Source organism: Heterodontus francisci, chromosome 14, assembly GCF_036365525.1.
Source record: "Heterodontus francisci isolate sHetFra1 chromosome 14, sHetFra1.hap1, whole genome shotgun sequence".
NCBI lineage: Eukaryota > Metazoa > Chordata > Chondrichthyes > Heterodontiformes > Heterodontidae > Heterodontus > Heterodontus francisci.
Window position 1 is genome coordinate 37075581 of NC_090384.1, and position 22168 is coordinate 37097748.

Consider the following 22168-nt stretch of genomic DNA (forward strand, 5'->3'; position numbering starts at 1 on the left):
CACTGATATCAATTGTGCTCTCTGTTCATAGAACAGAACTTTGTAACAAAAAGAATCCAAGAAATTACCCGCATTCAGTAGCGTCATAGGAAGAACCCTATGGTTTTACTTAGAATTACAGCTCAGAAACCAGCAATTCAGCTTGACTAGTCTATGCTGATGTTCGTGCTCCACACGAGTCTCCTCCCACCTTATTTCATCTCAGTTTATTAAGCATAACCTCTGTTCCATTCTCCCTCATGTAGCTAGCTTCCATTTAAATGGGTCTATGCTATTTGCCTCAACTACTCCTATGTGATAGCAAGTTCTGCATTCTTACCACCCAGGGTAAAGTAGTCTCTCCTGCACTCAGAATTTTGAGAATCTGACTATCCTCTATTTGGGCAGTAAACTTGACGTTGTATCGTTGGGTGTCCCTGAAATAGAGCAGTATCTGCAACTTAAGGAGACTGAGCAGGATTTCTAATGACATGTTCATGTAAAAGGAGACAAGAGTTTGGAGATTCAGAGGTCTACAGAAGAGAATAGAGTGGAATCCACCCAAACTGCCAGAAAAAGAGAGACTGCCATCCTTCTAAAAACTGCACTTGAACCATTTCTATCTTCAGCAAACCACTCCAGATGGTGCATCTCACTGCAAGCTGTAACTATCAAAAAATTCCTCTACCCCTACAGTGATCTTCATAGATATAAATTTTCCAAGTTCCTATTCACAAAGCTTAATATATCTATCTGAAACTTGCAATTGTGGTGTCTTTAAGAGAAAAACGCCACATGATGCTACAGATATAAAGAAGATAGACGTCAAGTCAAAGGAGATTAGGAGGTATGACCAAAAACTTGGGAAAAGAGGTGGGTTTTAAGAAGGATCTTAAAAGGCAAGAAAGGTGGAGAGGCGGAGGAGATTATTCCTGATTAGTGGGACCTAAACAGCTAAAGATACAGCTGCCAAGGGAGACAAAGGGAAGGGGTTGATTAAGAGACAGGAACTAAGAGTTCGGGGGTGGGTGGGGGTGATACTATTTCTATTCAATTCTTGGGATGTGAGCATCGCTGGCAAGGACAGCATTTATTGCCCATCCCTAACGGCCCTGAGGTGGTGGTGGTGAGCCACCTTCATGAACTGCTGTAGCCCACGTGGTGTAGGTACATCCAAAGTGCTGTAAGGGAGGGAAGCTCCTGGATTTTGATGCAGCGACAGTGAAGGAACGGTGATATAGTTCTAAGTCAGGATAGTGCATTACTTGGAGGGGAATTTGCACATTGTGTGTTCCCACATGTCTGCTTCAAGGTGGTAGAAGTCACAGGTTTGGAAGCTGATGTTGAAGGAGCCTTGGCGAGTTGCTGCAGTGCATCTTTTAGATGGTACACACTGCTGCTACTGTGTGTCGGTGGTGGAGGGCGTGAATGTTGAAAGTGAGTGTGAGGCTTGAGGAGCCTACAGAGAAAGGAAGAATCAAGTCTATAGATGAATTAAACACAAGGATGACAACTTCAGATCTGAGGAGTTGAGGACTGAGAACCAATGAGAGTCAGCAAGGACAGGGGTGTAGGGCATGTGGAACTTGATGTGCAACAGAATACGAGCAGCATTTCAGGTCAACTTATGATTATTCCCAGACATCTCAGCCACCTAAATCACAGGGTTCACCCACAATTTTTCTTGTTTCCCAAGCATGGGCCCCCCCCACCGGTTGCCTTGCACTAGTATTGCGATGACTGAGAAAGATCTTGGTTATAGGTCTAGATCTTGGTTTTGAAATAGCAATACCAAACCAGCCCGTCTGCAATGCCACCCTGTGTTTCCAATCTCCTGCAGGCCCACTGCAGCCTGGCTCAAATGCATAGAAGACGGGCTTTCCATTTTCCAAACTGGCCTCCATAGGGCCTACAGAAACCCAGGACCACAAATCAATTTAAATTATGCCTTCTTTTCATTCCGTGAAGAGCAAGGTATACAAACTTGCACAAGATCTTTACCATATATGTAAAGCTGTGGACTGAATGTACCATCTGTAACTCAGAGGTGAAGGAGAGCTTTATGAACTTTGCCGCGTGTAACTTCTGTCACCAGACTTGCTAAGTCAAATAAGCACAGCACTGCTCAGCATCGTTGAGTGATTTGGAAGGAGAAAGATACAAAGAACAAAGTAAACTTTGTAATTGTATTGGATTTCAGCAATGAAACTGGAATATTACACTAGCTGCTATTACACTTATCATCATCCACTTACCTCTTAATATTATAGGCTGTATCCTGAGGGGTTTCCTCCAACAGAGTAACATAAACCAGTGCACAAGTAAGGATGAATAACACAGTCAAGGTGTGAGCTCTCCTGCAAATAGAAATAAAATTACTGGTTCTCAGTAACTGTCTCACAGCTGAACTAACCCAACTGATGATACCTACACATAAGTATAACCATTGGGAAATGTTTCTAAACCAAGTTTAAAAAACATTATTTTCAGAACAGTGCCTAGACCAATTTCAAAAAGCTAGATACATTTCAAATCAATTATTGTTGCTACAAAACCCACTTACCATCAAATTAATGTAAAAAAAATTGCAGAAGGCAGGAAACTATCATTTGCAATGATTGGAGATTATTTATAATCTTTTCTTGCCAATTGTCTGAGTGACCAAAAATAACACAGTCCGCTCAGAGCACTACATAGTTTTAGCATACTATCCACCAACTACTGCTCTACTATTGAGGGTTCCATTTGCTTTATAGATTGCTGCTCCACTGTGATTGAACACGTTAACCACCGAGCCTGTTAACAACTTTAGCAATTTCAGCAAATGTTGTTCATTTTTCTTCCAATGTGCCTATTTATTTCAACTAAATTTCACCAGCATTGAATTTAATCTGGCACCATTACAGATTTGACCTGGTGCATGCTGGACATCCCTGGAGGACTTTGCTAGGCTGATCCCACACTTTACTGCAAACTTGATTAATTTGTATTACATTAGAAACAATACTCTTTGCAATCCAGCCAGTATTACCTTCTCCCCTTTCCTCTCTCCCTCCCCTTTCAGAGGTTCAGTAGATTTATCAGGTTTTGCCTCGAATCTCCTGAATTTTAAGCCTTTGAATGAGTTGACGGGAAAAGATCAAACTGAGCTGCTAGGGAAGTCAGCTGTAAGAACCTGAAGCTGGTCTCCTCCAAGATGCCAGTCAAAGTGCTGCACTCAGCCTAATGCTACAGCAAAGAAGAAATGTTAACCAAGAAAAGTTCCGCAGGGAAAAGTCTCATCAATCAGTCAAAACCAACCATTTCTTCCTCACTAGAAGCCAAAGGATTCTGATGAAGAATCACATAAAAAGCATCAACTTAAATCGTTTTTTCATATGTCTTTTACAATAATCCAATCAGGACATAGTGGGTTGTCCAAGTGTCAAACAAAAACCAAACAAAGGTGCTCTTTTGTGGACGAGCACAACTAACATGATACAAAACCAAAAATTAAATGAAACTTATAAGATTGAAGATTATTTCCAGTGTCCATTACACACTCCAGTCCCTGCGGTGCCCAGCAATCATGGAAGGCCAAAGCATTACCAGTGCACATCACATGCCCCTTCTCTAGGGCCACCTGGGCTGATTGTCCGGCTGTGTATTGCTGGTATTTTCTGTTTTTATTACAATTATATTAACAGAGAATGAAAGCCTCAACCTGAATCAAACAACTGAGACACACTGTCCTGGCACTGTAAACAGGCACATACTATGGCCAGCCAGCTAATCAGTCCTCAAAATAGACTTTTTGATATTTACAAGTTATTTTTGTCATAACTGAAGCAAACAGGCCTTGTCTTGTCAGAAAGTGGTGATGTCCAGTAATAATCTTGGGAGGGCTAACTGAAGGGACACAATCGGTCTATTGTATTTTCTTTTGGAAAAAAAAAACTTTACTATGGCAACACAGCATAAAAGCATGTATATGCTCCACTAGGCAAGACTGCCACTCCCACTACTAATCATCCACCACCAGATGCAGCAAGTCCAGGCGAGAATTAAGAAAGAGATTTAAATGCAGAACTTCAACATATTTTTGAATTTAAATGGTGAGTGTGGATAAGAATATCACATTCCATATTCAAAAATGACTTATAGGATCATAGGAAATAGGAGGAGTAGGCCATTCAGCCTGTCGAGCCTGCTCTGCCATTCAAACATATCATGGCTGATCATTTACCTCTACAAAATTGTCCCCCACTATCCCCATATCCCTTGATGTCGTTAGTATTCAGAAATCTATCAATTTCTGTTTAGTGCATGCCCAATGATTGAGCCTCCACAGCCCTCTGGGGTACAGAATTCCACAGATTCACCACCCCGAGTAAAGAAATTTCTCCTCATCTCAGTCTTAAATGGCCTGCCCCTTATTCTGAAACTGTGTCCCCTTGTTCCAGACTCACCAGTCACAGGAAATACCCTATCCACATGTCCCCTGTCATGCCCTGTAAGAATTTTGTAAGTTTCAATGAGATCACCTCTCATTCTTCGAAACTCTAGAGAATACAGGCCCAGTTTCTGCAATCTCTCCTCATAAGACAATCCTGCCATAATAATAAAAGCAAAATACTGCGGATGCTGGAAATCTGAAACAAAAACAAGAAATGCTGGAATCACTCAGCAGGTCTGGCAGCATCTGTGGAAAGAGAAGCAGAGTTAACGTTTCGGGTCAGTGACCCTTCTTCGGAACTGACAAATATTAGAAAAGTCACAGATTATAAACAAGTGAGGTGGGGGTGGGGCAAGAGATAACAAAGGAGAAGGTGCAGATTGGACCAGGCCACATAGCTGACCAAAAGGTCACGGAGCAAAGGCAAACAATATGTTAATGGTGTGTTGAAAGACAAAGCATTAGTACAGATTAGGTGTGAAGACACTGAATATTGAACAGCAGCAAGTGCAAACCTGAAGAAAAACCTGAAAAAAACAGTGGGTAAGCAAACTGAACAAACTAAGATGAAATTAAATAAATGCAAAAAAAGATTGTAAAAAATGTAAAAAGGAATGTAAAAAAAAGGAAGAAAAAATAACTAAAAATGAAAGTAAAATGGGGGGCTGTCATGCTCTGAAATTATTGAACTCAATGTTCAGTCCGGCAGGCTGTAGTGTGCCTAATCGGTGGATGAGATGCTGTTCCTCGAGCTTGCGTTGATGTTCACTGGAAAACTGCAGCAATCCCAGGACAGAGGTGTGAGCATGAGAGCAGGGGGGAGTGTTGAAATGGCAAGCAACCGGAAGCTCAGGGTCCTGCTTGTGGACTGAGCGGAGATGTTCCGCAAAGCGGTCACCCAGTCTGCGCTTGGTCTCCCCAATGTAGAGGAGACCACACTGTGAGCAGCGAATACAGTATACTACATTGAAAGAAGTACAAGTAAATCGCTGCTTCACCTGAAAGGAGTGTTTGGGGCCTGGGATAGTGAGGAGAGAGGAGGTAAATGGGCAGGTATTACACCTCCTGCGATTGCAGGGGAAGGTGCCCTGGGACGGGGACGAGGTGGTGGGGGGAATGGAGGAGTGGACCAGTGTGTCGCGGAGGGAACGATCCCTTCGGAATGCTGACAGGGGAAGGGAGGGGAAGATGCGACTGGTAGTGGCATCACGCTGGAGGTGGCGAAAATGGCAGAGGATGATCCTTTGGATATGGAGGCTGGTGGGATGAAAAGTGAGGACAAGGGGAACCCTGTCACGGTTCTGGGAGGGAGGGGAAGGGATGAGGGTAGAGGTGCGGGGAATGGGTCGGACACAGTTGAGGGCCCTGTCAACCACAGTGGGGGGAAATCCTCGGTTGAGGAAAAAGGAGGTCATATCAGAAGCACCGTCATGGAAGGTAGCATCATCAGAGCAGATGCGTCGGAGACGGAGAAACTGGGAGAATGGAATGGAGTCCTTACAGCAGGTAGGGTGTGAAGAAGTGTAGTCGAGGTAGCTGTGGGAGTCAGTGGGCTTATAATGGATATTGGTAGACAACCTATCCCCAGAGATGGAGACAGAGAAGTCGAGGAAGGGAAGGGAAGTGTCAGAGATGGACCATGTAAAGGTGAGAGAAGGGTGGAAATTGGAAGCAAAGTTGATAAAGTTTTCTAGTTCGGGGCGGGAGCAGGAAACAGCACCGATACAGCCATCCCAGGGATTAGTCTGGTGAACCTCCTTTGCACTCCCTCTATGGCAAGTATATCCTTCCTTAGTTAAGGAGACCAAAACTGGACACAATACTCCAGGTGCAGTTTCACCAAGGCTTTCTACAATTGAAGCAATACATCTTTACTCTGGTACTCAAATCCCCTTGCAATGAAGGCCAACATACCATTTGTCTTCTTAATTGCTTGCTACACCTGTATTCTAGCCTTTAGTGACACATGAATAAGGACACTCTTTGGACATCAACACTTCCCAACCTCTCACCTTTTAGGAAATACTCTGCCTTTCTGTTTTTTCCTACCAAAGTAGATCACTTCACACTTATTCACATTATATTCCATCTGTCATGTTCTTGCCCATTCACTTAGCCTGTCTAAATTCCCTTGAAGCCTCCTTGCATCCTCCTCACAACTTACATTCCCTCTTAGTTTTGTGTCATCTGAAAACTTGGAAATATTACAATTGATCCCCATATCCAAATCATTTATATAGATTGTAAACAGCTGTGGCCCCCGCTTACAGTACCCAACTAGCAATAGCCTGCCATCCTGAGAATGACCCATTTATTCCAAATCTCTGCTTTCTGTCTGTTAACCAATTCTCAATTCACTGCACTATATTATCCCCAATCCCATGTGCTCTAATTTTATTTACTCACCACCTGTGTGGGACCTGATCAAAAGCCTTCTGAAAATCCAAATACACCGCATCCACTGGTTCTCCTCGATCTATGCTACAAGTAACATCCTCAAAAAACTCCCAACAGGTTTGTCAAACATGATTTTCCTTTCACAAATCCATATTGACTCTGCCCAATCATATCATTATTTTCCAAGTCCAGTTATCTCATCCTTTATAATAGATTCTAACATTTTCCCTACTACTGACGTCAAACCAACAGGTCTGTGCTCTCCGTTTTCTCGCTCACTCCCTTCTTAAATAATGGGGTTACACTTGTTACTTTCCAGTCTGCAGGAACTCTTCCAGAATCTATAGAATTTTGAAAGATAACCACCAATGCATCCACTATCTCTATAGCCACCTCCTTCAATACTATGGGATGAAGCTCATCTGGTCCAGGGGATTTATCAACTTTCAATCCAATTAATTTTTCGAGTACGACCTCTTTATTGATACTAATTACTTTCAATTCCTCATTTTTACAAGTCCCTTAGTATTTCTGGGAGATTTTTGATGTCTTCTTCCATGAAGACAGACACAAAGGAATTGCTTAGTCTCCCTGCCATTTCCTCATTCTCCCCTACAAACTCTCCTTTCTCCGCCTGCAATGGACCACATTCCTCCTTGCTAATTGTTTCCTTTCCATATACCTAAAGAAACTTTTACAGTCCGCCTTTATGTTTCTAGCTAGCTTAAATTCATAATCTCTTTTCCCTTTCTTTATCAGTTTCTTGGTCCTCCTTTGTTGGACTCTAAATTGCTCCCAATCCTCGGGGTTACCAATTTTTCTGGCGACCTTATAAGCCTCTTCCTTTGACCTAATGCAATCCTTTCTTTTGTTAGCCATGGTTGATTCACCTTTCCTGTTGGGATTTTGTGTCTCAGATAAAATACTGGTACAACAAGTGACTCAAGGATGGAAAAAATACTCAAAACTGAAATGTAGATTCAAAGAAAATACTTTACACCAACTTAACTACTAAAATACAGCAAAACATACAGATCCCAACGGGCAAAAGCATTTCAAAGAACAAAGAACAAAGAAAATTACAGCACAGGAACAGGCCCTTCAGCCCTCCAAGCCTGCGCCGATCCAGATCCTCTATCTAAACCTGTCGCTTATTTTCTAAGGGTCTGTATCTCTTTGCTTCCTGCCCATTCATGTATCTATCTAGATACATCTTAAAAGACGCTATCGTGCCCGCGTCTACCACCTCCGCTGGCAACGCGTTCCAGGCACCCACCACCCTCTGCGTAAAGAACTTTCCACGCATATCCCCCCTAAACTTTTCCCCTCTCACTTTGAACTCGTGACCCCTAGTAATTGAATCCCCCACTCTGGGAAAAATCTTCTTGCTATCCACCCTGTCTATACCTCTCATGATTTTGTACACCTCAATCAGGTCCCCCCTCAACCTCCGTCTTTCTAATGAAAATAATCCTAATCTACTCAACCTCTCTTCATAGCTAGTGCCCTCCATACCAGGCAACATCCTGGTTAACCTCCTCTGCACCCTCTCCAAAGCATCTACATCCTTTTAGTAATGTGGCGACCAGAACTGCACGCAGTATTCCAAATGTGGCCGAACCAAAGTCTTATACAACTGTAACATGACCTGCCAACTCTTGTACTCAATACCCCGTCCGATGAAGGAAAGCATGCCGTATGCCTTCTTGACCACTCTATTGACCTGCGTTGCCACCTTCAGGGAACAATGGACCTGAACACCCAAATCTCTCTGTACATCAATTTTCCCCAGGACTTTTCCATTTATTGTATAGTTCACTCTTGAATTGGATCTTCCAAAATGCATCACCTCGCATTTGCCCGGATTGAACTCCATCTGCCATTTCTCTGCCCAACTCTCCAATCTATCTATATTCTGCTGTATTCTCTGACAGTCCCCTTCACTATCTGCTACTCCACCAATCTTAGTGTCGTCTGCAAACTTGCTAATCAGACCACCTATACTTTCCTCCAAATCATTTATGTATATCACAAACAACAGTGGTCCCAGCACGGATCCCTGTGGAACACCACTGGTCACACGTCTTCATTTTGAGAAACTCCCTTCCACTGCTACTCTGTCTCCTGTTGCCCAGCCAGTTCTTTATCCATCTAGCTAGTACACCCTGGACCCCATGCGACTTCACTTTCTCCATCAACCTACCATGGGGAACCTTATCAAACGCCTTACTGAAGTCCATGTATATGACATCTACAGCCCTTCCCTCATCAATCAACTTTGTCACTTCCTCAAAGAATTCTATTAAGTTGGTAAGACATGACCTTCCCTGCACAAAACCATGTTGCCTATCACTGATAAGCCCATTTTCTTCCAAATGGGAATAGATCCTATCCCTCAGTATCTTCTCCAGCAGCTTCCCTACCACTGACGTCAGGCTCACCGGTCTATAATTATCCCTGCTACCCTTCTTAAACAAGGGGACAACATTAGCAATTCTCCAGTCCTCCGGGACCTCAGTTTCTTTCAACTGTACTATCAGATAATAGGAGATACAGAGTACACATTGGCTGTTATACAGCAATAAAGCTGTCAATATTAAAATATATCAGGATACATTTCAGTTGTGACTAGTCATAATATGGGCATTTATTTCAGACCTAGTCTAGCTTTGTGTTTTTTTTTGAAAAAAAATTATATTAAGAGATTCACAGTACCACCAGTACACTCATTTTCTTTTAAAATCTGTCATTTGAATCCGTGGAACATATGGTAAAGTATCCCCAGTATATCAGACATTAGGCCTTGGACAGAATCCACAATTTATCAGTTTTGCAAATACAGCAAACCAGAAATATGAGCAAGCTTAATATGAATCCCTCCTCCCCCTTTCTCATGAAACTGCTGACCAAGGTAGTTGTGGAAATCCTTCAGAAAGTAGATGTATCTAGTATGAAGATGGGGCAGTAAAGTAAGAGAGCATGTTTAATAGCCAATTTATGTTTAGTGTAACATTATTGCTTTGCCGTTTGTGCACAAGAACAATGTTAATAAAAGAAACAAAGCAGAAACATTTTCTTCAAACTGTTTATGTTCGCATCACACACTACCTTGGTAGAAAATGTGTGGTTCTGCAATGATGTTTAATACTTTGTGCCGAGCACCTCTCGTTACTAGTCAGATCCTGCGCAGAAATCCCACCAGTTATATCTGAATACTAATTTAAACAGATATGCAGAACTCTGCTAGAGCCACAGGCTACAAAATATCTGAAATTTATTCTCAGACATGATTCTGCAGATTGTAACTATAAAAGATTTTATACCTCAGACCAAATTTTCCATTTACTTTATAAATACTAACACTCAACATATATTCAAATTCATATGTATTACTTAACTGATTAAAATGTAACCAAATTGTCCCATTTTTATTTCAATGACATGCCTGGCTTCACTATTTCTATTTGAACAGGCTGAAATGGTAAAAGATTCCAGAAACTGCACTATCAAGTCAAAGAAATATGAATTCAGGTTCCATTGAGATTCAAAAGACACCAGGAGTTATTATTTGCATATAAAACTGCATAAAAACAGATTCTGCCTTTCTGCCAAAGTTACCACTGAACGTGTCAAAAGGCTAAATTATGGAGCACAGGTCCCATAGAAAAAAATTGTATTCCCTTGAATATTGAAGATTAAAGGGTGATCTATTAAGGTGTTTTAAGATGTTTAAAGGAATTGATAGGGTAGATGAGAGAAACTATTTCCTCTGGGGAAGGGAGCCCAGAACAAAGAGGCATAACCTTAAAATTCAAGCTCGACCAGTAATGATGTCACGAAGCATTTTTACCACACAAAGGGTAGTGAAAATCTGGAACACCCTCCCTCCAAAAAGCTGTTACGACAAGGTCAGTTAAAAGTTTCAACTGAGATTGGTAGCAATTTTTGATCGGCAAGGGTATTAGGGTTACAGAACTGAAGGGTTAGATGGAGTTAAGATACAAATCAATCATGATCTAATCGAGTGGCAGTACAGGTTCTAGGGATTAAATGGCCTACTCCTGTTCCTACATGCACTGCCTTTTCTGGAACACAAACCACAATTCTGCTCACCAAGTTCTAACAACATTTTTAAACAGAATTTACATTGTCCCACCTTCAGCTACAGAGTGTTCCACATTTGGATACATTACTGTACAAGCTGTACATTACTGTGCAAGCTGCACAAGATACTATAGAACAGAACACTGATAATTATCTGTAACTATTTAGAGCTTCATTTTGTTATGACCAGGTGAGAAAGGGATCTAGGGTTCCCTCTCAGCCTTCACCTGGTCTTACCATAACAGGGTTTAATTTTTAAACACACCATTTTTTTTCAGCTCCCCCTTAGTGAATCCTTAGAGTCAAGGTCATAGAGAGATACAGCACTGAAACAGGCCCGTCGGCCCACCATGTCTGTGCCGACCATCAACCACCCATTTATACTAATCCTACATTAATCCCATATTCCCCACCACATCCCCACCTTCCCTCAATTCTCCTACCACCTACCTACACTGGGGGCAATTTACAATGGCCAATTTGCCTATCAACCTTGTTCACTAACTTCCAATTATAAGGCAAAGAAACTAGCAAAACAGGTTTTCTTCGGTTTAAAGAAAAAAGGTTGAACTTTATTAGACTTAAACTCTAATTCGGTTAATGCCTATGGATATAGAATGCGCCCACGCTGGCATGCATACGCGATACACACATGCAGAGAGAGATAGAAAAGAGAAGAAATAAGGTGGAAAAATTTTGAGGCAATATCTGAAAATGGTTTTGGTTACTGTTCTTCGAGCTCGCTGTAAAGTCCTTGATTGTAGGTCGGCCTTGCTTTTCGTTGGGGCCCAGTATTCTTCTTAAACCTTGTTCAATGTAAGAGACTTTTCTCTCTTGAAGTTCATGTGTCCTCAGTGGGTCCAGAGGCTGGTGAGAAAAAGATGGGAGCAGACAGGAGAGATCTTCTCACTCCAGGAGCATTCTACAGTCTGAGTTCAAAGTGTACAATTCAGAAAAACCAGGTTGCCAAGCAGGTTAGTCACGTGACCAGCTGGTCTGACCACGTCTGTTTGTGGATTCAGCCATCCCAGCAGTCATCCTGAAACCTGAGCTCCCTCACCTTCAATGTCTGGTGCTCAAAGTCCATTGTGGGTTAAATTGGATAAAGAAGTAACCCCTTTGTCTCTACAAGCACTGTTTGTTAATATGCAAATGTCTTTCCAGCCAAGAGTCTGGTGATTTTTTTAAACAAGTCCTTCCTTCACTTCAGCAACAGTTTCCAAATCAATGTTTATATGACAAAATTAATATGCCTCAGCATTGGCAGGTGGGGGTTTACATGACAATCTCTATAAACTGCCATTGGTAAAAATAAAACAGAAAATGGTGGAAACAAATCAGCAGGTCAGGCAGCATCTGTGAAGAAAGCAGCAGAGTTAACATTTCAGGCCAATAACCTCTATTCATCAGAACTGGAAAATGTTAGAGATGAACAGTTTTTAAAGCAAGTACATAGTCAGGAAACAGGGGAACAGAGAAAGACCAAAGAACTTCTGTTGTAGGTGGAGGGCAGGAGTGATTGAATGACAAAAGTGCAAGATAAAATCAAAATTTTTCATTTTAAACTAATATTTTATAATATGATTTACACCTAAAGTTACCTTAGCTCAGTGTTGTCATTTTAGCCACAGTCACTAATTGCAGTCAAAAACATCTTACATGCAATACAGGTAAATCACAAAATCGTTACAGCACAGAAGGAGGCCATTCAGCCCACTGTGTCTGCACCTGTTCTCCAAAAGAATAATATATCTAGTGCTACTCCTCTGCCTCCTCCCCAGTAGCTCTGCACATTCTTCCTTTCTAGATAACAATCCAATTCCCTCTTGAATGCCTCCACCTCACTCTCAGGTAGTGCATTCCAGATCCAAATCACTCGCTGCGTGAAAAAGTTTTTCATGTACTTCACCTAAATATTTACTTAACATCGAAAACCAGTGAGATACTTTGCAGTCTTTCACCAAACTTTGGAATTCTAGCATAAATTTATCAGACACAGCACATCTCAATGCAGCTTCTAGATATTTGTATAGCAGTTGCGAGCCATACTTTGACTTTATCAGAGTAAATGCTCGATATGTGCCCTGTTAAAGCTTCTTGTTATTGGCTGCTTTGCTTTTGCTGACGACCTGGATATTAGGTTTGGTCAAGCTGACAATTTGCTCTCCGTACAATGTTGGTGGTGTTTCCACGGTGCTGAAATACAGCATCCACCCATGTTCCACACCATTATTGCAACAGCCAGGCGAGCCAAGTAGACACAACAACCTGTTTCTCATCTTAACCATTTTACCAACCAACGCACCTGAAGTGCATATAGAATTATGAAATCACATGCCCAATGTTAGTGTCCATTACTCGTTTTTATCTGCTTATCAAAAATGCAATCACCCACATGTGGCTAATATATTGGAGAACACTTTTGCTGTCAGTGAAATACTGGAAAAGTAAATTGGAGTTGTATGACACAGACACCAAGTGGGGCCAAAGCCACAGAACTTAATCACCACTGCTCAGCTACATGTAGTTCTCAGCATAACCTTCACTGGGCTGAGCCCAATACAGGTAGTTTCTCTGCACTTTATGCTAGGTTAACTTTAGACTAGTTTGACTTGCTTTGTGAGGGACTCTGGCCTTTTCTCCATACCAGCCCTAGACATTGGGCTGCCAATGAACCCTTAAGCAACTGCCTTCCTTACTTCAACACCTTGTTTCACCTTAATGTTATTTCTTCGCTATACCTTTTCAAACCGAATTTAAACTCCAGCAGCTCCACTTCCATAATCCTACATTGTGCAATACATTTTCAGGTTCTCTTGGCAGTACTAAACACAGGACCCACTGCAGCATAATATAGACAAATATACCTGCTGTGTTTATGTGATGTGCACAGTCAAGACTTTAAAGTGTGTCTGCATTATAATTTTCCAAATAAAACTTGCACTAGCTTGTTGTTTTACGACCAATATCAAATGCAAAGGATATGCGCAAAATAAATCAGCGATCTGGCTTCTTAATCCAAGATTCCAATAATGCAGCTGGGGTGAGCTTGAAATCATTGTAATCAAACACATATTTTCAGGAAACTCTAATACTATTTCAAAAGCACTGGAGCAAATTTCCTGTTTTGTTGAGGCATTTTGCTCAAAATCCAATGTAGAAAGGCAGCAGCTTAAGGTCTTCCTTTTATACATATTTATCAGTAGCTATTAGCAACCGTTCCAGGCTCACTGTTGCTTCAGGTCGAGTTTTTATTTATTTACAAAAATGACAGATTTCAAACCAAACTGCATAGCTCACAACTGCATTGAGCTTATGAAAATCAACTTATTCAAAACTACTTAACTTCAACTTGCAACTATATAGCACATTTAACAAAACCAAAATCCCACATTGCTTCAAAAGAGAGAATAAGAGACCAAGCAAAAATTAGGAGAGTTAGGGAAGATTAAAAAAGGGATGGTTGAATTGGTAGGTAGTGAGCAGACTTAAAGTCGGCAGAAATGGAGGAAGAGTGTCCCAGAGTGCACGGGTAAGTAAATAATAGACAAATGGTTACACAGCAGAGCAGAAACTGAACAGGAATATACCAATATGTGAATGAATCCTAACAAGTTTGATATTACACTAGGAATGGACATGTTTCAGCTCACTTAATTCTGCTCTTTTAGCAGTGGCGTGGGTGGTCTTAATGTCCTACTCCAGCATACAGTACAGAGAAATGTTAATTAAATCCTGTCATACTCAAAGTAACCAGAAATCAGCTCTTCAATTTCACTGTGGAGAACGACGGTATAGGTGTGGAGATCAGGGAGGGGGATTGCGATATACTTGAACATATTAACATTGAAAGGGAGGAAGTATTAGATGTTTTAGCGGGCTTAAAAGTGGATAAATCCCCAGGCCCAGATGAGATGTATCCCAGGCTGTTATGTGAGGCAAGGGAGGTGATAGCAGGGGCTCTAACACAAATTTTCAGGTCCTCTCTGGCCACGAGAGAGGTGCCAGAGGACTGGAGGACAGCGAATGTGGTACCATTGTTCAAGGAGAGTAGCAGGGGTAGACCAGGTAATTACAGGCTCGTGAGTCTAACATCAGTGGTTGGGAAATTATTGGAAAAAATTCTGAGGAACAGGGTTAATCTCCACTTGGAGAGGCAGGGAATAATCAGGGATAGTCAGCACGGCTTTGTCGGGGGAAGATCGTGTCTAACTAACTTGATTGAATTTTTCGAGGAGGTGATTAGATGTGTAGATGAGGGTAAAGCAGTTGATGTAGTCTACATGGACTTCAGTAAGGATTTTGATAAGGTCCCGCATGGGAGATTGGTTAAGAAGGTAAGAGCCCATGGGATTCAGGGCAATTTGGCAAATTGGATCCAAAATTGGCTTAGTGGCAGGAAACAGAGGGTAATGGTCGAGGATTCATTTTGTGAATGGAAGCCTGTGACTAGTGATGTACCACAGGGATCGATGCTGGGGACTCTTGCTGTTTGTAGTGTACATTAATGATTTAGACGTGAATATAGGAGGTATGATCAGTAAGTTCGCATATGACAAGAAAATTGGTGGTGTCGTAAATAGTGATGAGGAAAGCCTTAGATTACAGGACGATATAGATGGGCTGGTAAGATGGGTGGAGCTGTGGCAAATGGAATTTAATCCTGAGAAGTGAGAGGTGATGCATTTTGGGGAGGACTAACTAGGCAAGGGAATATACAATGGATGGTAGGACCCTAGGAAGTACAGGTCAGAGGGACCTTGGGGTACTTGTCCATAGATCACTGAAGGCAGCAGAACAGGTAGATAAGGTGGTTAGGAAGGCATATGGGATACTTGCCTTTATTAGCTGAGACACAGAATATAAGAGCAGGGAGGTTATGATGGAGCTGTATAAAATGCTAGTTAGGCCACAGCTGGAGTACTGTGTACAGCTCTGGACACCACACTCTAGGAAGGATTTGATTGCACTGGAGAGGGTGCAGAGGAGATTCACCAGGATGTTGCCTGGGCTGGAGCATTTCAGCTATAAAGAGAGACTGAAAAGGCTGAGGTTGTTTTCCTTGGAACAGAGAAGGCTGAGGGGGGACATAATTGAGGTATACAAAATTTTGAGGGGCATTGATAGGTTAGATAGGAAGAGACTGTTTCCCTTAGCGGAGGGGTCAATAACCAGGGGGCATGGATTTAAGGTAAGGGGTAGGAGGTTTAGAGGGGATTTGAGGAAAAAATATTCCACCCAGAGGGTGGTTTGAATCTGGAATACACTGCCTGAAGTGGTGGTAGAGGCAGGAACCCTCACAACATTTAAGAAGTACTTAGATGAGCACTTGAAACGCCATAGCATACAGGGCTATGGGCCAAGTGCTAGAAAATGGGACTAGAGCAGTTAGGTGCTTGATGGCTGGCACAGACACGATGGGCCGAAGGGCCTGTTTCTGTGCTGTACAACTCCATAATTGACAGATTACAGAATAATGAGTATCTGGCAGGAATTCTGAATATGTAACCTAATCAAAGACTTCAGATAACAAACCACAAGAGCAAGCTGAACTGATACATAAACATCAGTTGAATCTGTCAATTAGATTACAGACTTACAATTGGTATTTTGGTAAATACCCTGGTATTTAAAAATAAAAATTTTATATGGGAAATGGAGTGGTGAGAGAGATGAAAGGAAATGAAGGTTACAGGTTTGTAATGTGTCAGAATCAGCCATCGTTACTTACTCCAATAGGCAATTTACTCCATTACCTTGACACAGAATATCCAGAGATAAATGTGCAGTTACTGTACATTTGCATGATAATGCAGAGTACTAGAAAATTCTAGCCCAATAGAGACAACAGTATGTTGAAATTACAGCTATTTAACATTCATTTCCTGTGAAATAACTAAATCCAGAAAATATTCAATGGTGACACCCTTAAATATCACATGACAAAGTCACCAGTGTCTGATGAAAAGAAACATTCTATTAATATTATGGATCTTACTAACTTTGTATAATTTTTAATTTCCTTAGAGTTAATTTGCTCCAATGGCTATTTGCAAAGTGGCAACGGGACACAGACAAAGGAAATCTTGAATTTGATTCAGTCTCCAAGTTAACTGGCCTCAGCCAGAGCATCAGCAGGAGCACCATAAGCGATTTCACCATCCTGGTCTATGGGGAAATGGTAGCCACCAAAGATTCCATTGCTGATCACAATCCTGTGACCCTTGCTAGAAAGCAGACATCAGGGAAGGACAGGTTTGGGCTCATCCGTGATGCTACCCACAATAAAAGAGTCTTCCAGCATGGACACTGTAGGTTCACATATAAAAATTCCACTTGAGCAAGATACCAAAGGTAGACTGATGCCTGCAGAACACAACATCATCAGGAGAGGCAGAAAATGATTTCATTATTTTCTCTTTCATTCCCAGGATCTGGGCACCAAAGCAAATTGCAACAAGAATATAGAAACACTGGAGAAGGTGCAGCAATGATTTACAAGGATTACACATGGTTTCCTTACTGAGAGGTTATACCTATCGGGAAAGACTTACAGATTGAGTTCTTTTCTCTAGAAAATAGAAAGTTAAAAGCTGACCTAATAGAGAGGTCTTTAAAGTTATGAAGGGGTTTGATAGGGTGGACAAAGGAGAGATGTTTCCACATAAAGCTAGCAGACATATAAGATAGTGACTACAATATGGAACTCAGATGAAACTTCTTTACGAGAGAGTCGTTAGAATGTGAGACTTACTACTACATGGAGTAGTTGAGGAGAGTATAGATGCATTTAAAGGGTAGCTACATAAGGACAAGAGGGAGAAAGGAATAGAACATAAGAATATGCAGATAGGGTAAGATGAAATAGGATGGGAAGAGGCTTGTATGGAGCACAAATACCAACTTAGAACAGCTGAGGCAAATAGCCTGTTTCTGTACTGTAAATTCTATGTAATTTTATGCAACTGCCCTAATAAGGAAACCCCATATAATTTGAACGAGTTATGATAATATAGCCAAAATAGTTTTAAGACAGTTCAGATTTTATTATTGCATAATGCTTTAGTTGGAACTTTCATTTCTGTAACATTCAGTAGTACTGCAGGGAATCTTCCACCAATTTAATGAAAATCTCATGCAAACAGCACTGAATGCAATTTTAAGTTAGTGTGATGCATCAACCCACTTACCACAAACATGGGACAGTAAAGATGTAGCTACAGGGAACTATACAGAGGAAATGAGAACATAGCAGTAAGGTTCATAAAGATACACCAACAAGAGTAGAAAAAAAAAAGATGGAGAACTGAAATAAAACAAGTTTCCAGAATTTGCTGTCTCATTAAGAATGCTGTATTAGATAACTGCACCTCCAATGTGGTCTCTGGGTGGTCTATACGTCTTATCACCTCTGCTCAAGTGTTTCATTCTCCCGAATCTATCCATTCTACTACTGACTCTTTGCCATTCTCTGCAATGCATTGTCTGTGCACCTTTCACCTATATATTTCTTTCTCTCTCTCCCTGCTTTTCTGCAATCTGCATGCCTGTCACATACTTTCTTGATTCTCTTCAGTGTATTTTTCAATGACTGTTTGAATTCATTTTGCTGTATTTTCTCAATTGATGTTCTTTCAACTCTCTATTTCCACATAAATCCATTTCTAATTTGCTGTCCGTGGCTAATTTTAAAGCCGCCTGAATGCATTTGGTGAGGAAGACGCGAGGGCTAAGCAAGCAAGCCAGGATCTATGTGCAGTCACTCAGAGGGCAGATTCGAATCGGGGGAGCAAAAAGGCTGAGCAGTTTGGGATCTGGCCGCACAGGAGAAAAGTGAAGAAAGCAAAAGAGTAGAATAAGGTAAAAATGGGAAATACAGGTAGAGTATTTTTACTCTTTTTTAAAATGGTTGCCTTGTGTTCTTGTGGGGATGTGTTTATTTTAATTCACTTTTGAAATGTAAGTATCACTAGCAAGGCCAGCCAGCATGTATTGCCTAACCCTAGCTGCTTTTGAGACAGTGAGCCACCTTTAGGAACTGCTGCAGTCCATGTGGTGAAGGTGCTCCCATAGTGCTGCAAGGTGGGGATTCTCAGGCTGTTGGCCCAGTGACAATGAAGGAATGACGATATATGACCAAGCCAGGATGGTTTGTGACTTGAAAGCAATAATAATCCCATGCGTCTGCTGCCCTTGTCCATCTAGGTGGTAAAGGTCATGGGTTTAAGAGGGGCCATCACCAAACGAATGGTCCATGCTCACAGTCACGAATGACCAATCAACAACACTGGAGGGGCGCTACAACATCACATGCTGACAGACACACAAAACATTTCAAAGAAATAAAAGAAAAACAAATTACAGCAAATTCTCAAAATCTGAAATAAAAGCAAAAAATTCTGGAAACATAGGTTATTCACAGCTAAAGAGCGAAAAATAGATCAATGTTGTAAGAAAGGGTTGACACTCAAGCCATTAAGCTGGATTTCCTATATCCAGAAGCTGAAGGGCCTGTTGTGTATTTCCAGTAAACAATGCAGACTGTCATATTCCAATTAAGAAATTTTACTTCATGGATTTAGACTGAGGGGCCACCATTTGGTCACCCAGCTGACTCCATTATAATTCAGACTTTTCAATAAATTGCACAAGACAGTTTCTTGTCATTATTCTTCCTGTTTCCAATCTAGATTCTTCAGCTAACATAAATACCATTTTTTTCTTTAGGACTCGACATATCTTCCACCCTACCTATCAGTTGCTATTCCACCATTTCCTATGGAATCAGAAATCTGCTAAATTATTTTGAGAAATGAAATCTGCTTTACAGTGTCAATGTGCTGGATTAAACTATACTTCAAATACCCTCCGCCAGAACAAATCACATTGTAGTTCCAATACATGGCAAGTGATCAAACTGCACTCCCATAAACTACTCAAAAAAGTGGCACAGTAGCTTTTACTGTTAAAGTGCAGGCTCAACTGAAGAGCTTACATTGCAGGGGTTGGGCAAAGAACAAGTAGCTAACCTGTTCTGAAGATGATTAAACTACAAGTTCTAAATTTATACTGCACAGATAACCAGAGGCATGTATACGCACCCAAGGAGTTGTTCTCCACCCAGATTCTGCCGATTACAGATCAGCAAAACATGGCAATTCAAGTTTCATTGCAAATACACCTTCAAAACTAGTCATGGAACAAACCTCAATTCCTTTTCCTTATAGGTAAATCTACCCCGTCGAGAAAATTATGGAATAATCTAACTTTAATGAGATTTCTTCATCTAGTAGCTCAGGCACTGAAACTCTGCTTTCAAATAAGCCAAGGTGACTTTTACATAGCACTTCCAAGTAGTATCTGGAATAATCCACTTCTGACTCATCTGAGATTTAATATTGAGTTTACGTGCCATGTGTTTCATAGGTTAATAATACCTCCTCCAATGTCCACTGACTCAAAAGGTACATACCAAACAGCTGAATAAAGTTTTCATTAGGTCTGGAATTTTAGATGACCAGAAATCACAGCAAATATGTGAAGGGGCCACAAATGATGTCTGCTGCTGGAATCTAATGCACATTTTAGAATTGCAGGATAGGAATAACTGGCTATTTCTAAGAAGTTGGGAAAGTTCTATCATTCCCTATTTATAACAAAAATAAAATGCTGTAATTAATTTGCTGCAGTATTGCTAACTCCCATCTCACTGCACCCTCACCACATTCTTAGCCCTTTCGTCTTGGAGAACTGATTCTTTCCAGCTGCTTAGATTCTGGTCACGGTGTAAAGACCATCAAATCTCAACCGCCACAGGAAAGCAGGTCATCAGATTCACAAGGCAAGACTACAGGTAGAGTAAACACAGCCACACTCCCTCACGTAATGCAACAACTCCCCCAAGATAAGCACAGCTTAAGGGATGATCTAGCTCCTTCGCGGGTTCTGTCCTCACTCTTCCCAGAGTAATCATCAGCCCGTCCTCTCTCTCATCCCACCACATCTCTGACCACCTCCCTCCCCCACCCATCACTGCGGAATCACTGCCCCCTCCACTGTCACTGGATAATCACTGAACCCCGCCCCCCACTCTCACAGGGTAATCACTGACCCCCCCCACCGCACCCCCCACTCTCACAGGGTAATCACTGACCAACCCCATCCCCACTCTCTGGGTAATCTGGGTAATCACTGACCAACCCCACCCTCTGGGTAATCACTGACCAACCCCACCCCCACTCTCTGGGTAATCACTGACCAACCCCCACCCCCACTCTCTAGGTAATCACTGACCAACTCCCACCCCCCCCCCCCCTCTGGGTAATCACTGACCAACCCTCACCCCCCCCCCCCCCCCACCCCCACTCTCAGGGTAATCACTGACCAACCCTCACCCCCCACCCCCACCCCCACTCTCAGGGTAATCACTGACACGCCCACCCCCCCCCCCCCACTCAGGATAATCACTGACCCAAACGCACCCCCCCACCACTCTCAGGGTAATCACTGACCCAAACCCCGCCCCCCCCTCTCTCATGGTAATCCCTGACCCAAACCCCACCCCCACCCACTCTCAGGGTAATCACTGACCCAAACCCCCCCTCCCCTCCCTCTCTCTCTCTCTCTCTGGGTAATCACTGACCCTCCCGCCCCACTCACAGGTGAATCACTGACCAACAACCCCCCCCCGGCTCACCAGAAAAAGGTAAGGGTGCCATCGTCAAACACCTCGGACTCTGTGCTGCGGCGGTCCGGCTCCTGCCGCCGGCCGCCGTTGCTCTTCCTCGCCGTGTCCCCGCGCTGCTGCTGCCGGCCTCCGCCAGGCTCCAAGCTGCCCAGCAAACCATTCGGTTCTCCCGCGGACGGCTTTCTTACTGCACTGCGGATCATGTTGCACGGAGACCTGGGGCTGCGCTCCCCCGACCGACCAACTGACCACCTTCCTTCCTTCTCGGGCAGCACTAGCTGCCAAACGGCTAACCAACTCCCGGCTGCATCATTGCGCATGTGCGGCGGCCACCGGAAACTGGCCCCTTTCGCACCGCTTCCGGTGGCCAAGGTGGCGCAGACTGTGGTCAGATGGAGACTAGGGGCATTTAGTGGCCATAGCAACACTGGGAGGGCACTTACTTTGGTCAAGGTGAGGTCGGGGGGCACCTACTGTAACCCGGGTGAAGCTCGTGGGTTGGCACCTCCTGTGGCCAGAGTGAGATTCAGTCAAAGTAAGTGTTTGATGCACCTTCTGCTGCCAGA

At 42.5% G+C, this 22168-nt stretch overlaps 1 protein-coding gene across 1 annotated transcript in view; it reads right to left on the reverse strand.

The window, feature by feature from the left end:
* ptdss2 (phosphatidylserine synthase 2) overlaps positions 1 to 21909 on the reverse strand; it is a 146034-nt gene extending 124125 nt beyond the window's left edge. Inside the window, exons 1-2 of the mRNA XM_068045989.1 lie at positions 21612 to 21909; positions 2235 to 2336 (exon numbers count right to left, since the gene is read on the reverse strand). Coding sequence (XP_067902090.1) covers positions 2235 to 2336; positions 21612 to 21805 — 296 coding nt within the window. The 5' untranslated portion in view covers positions 21806 to 21909. The remainder of the gene's footprint in view (positions 1 to 2234; positions 2337 to 21611) is intronic.
* Positions 21910 to 22168: the final 259 nt, after the last annotated feature.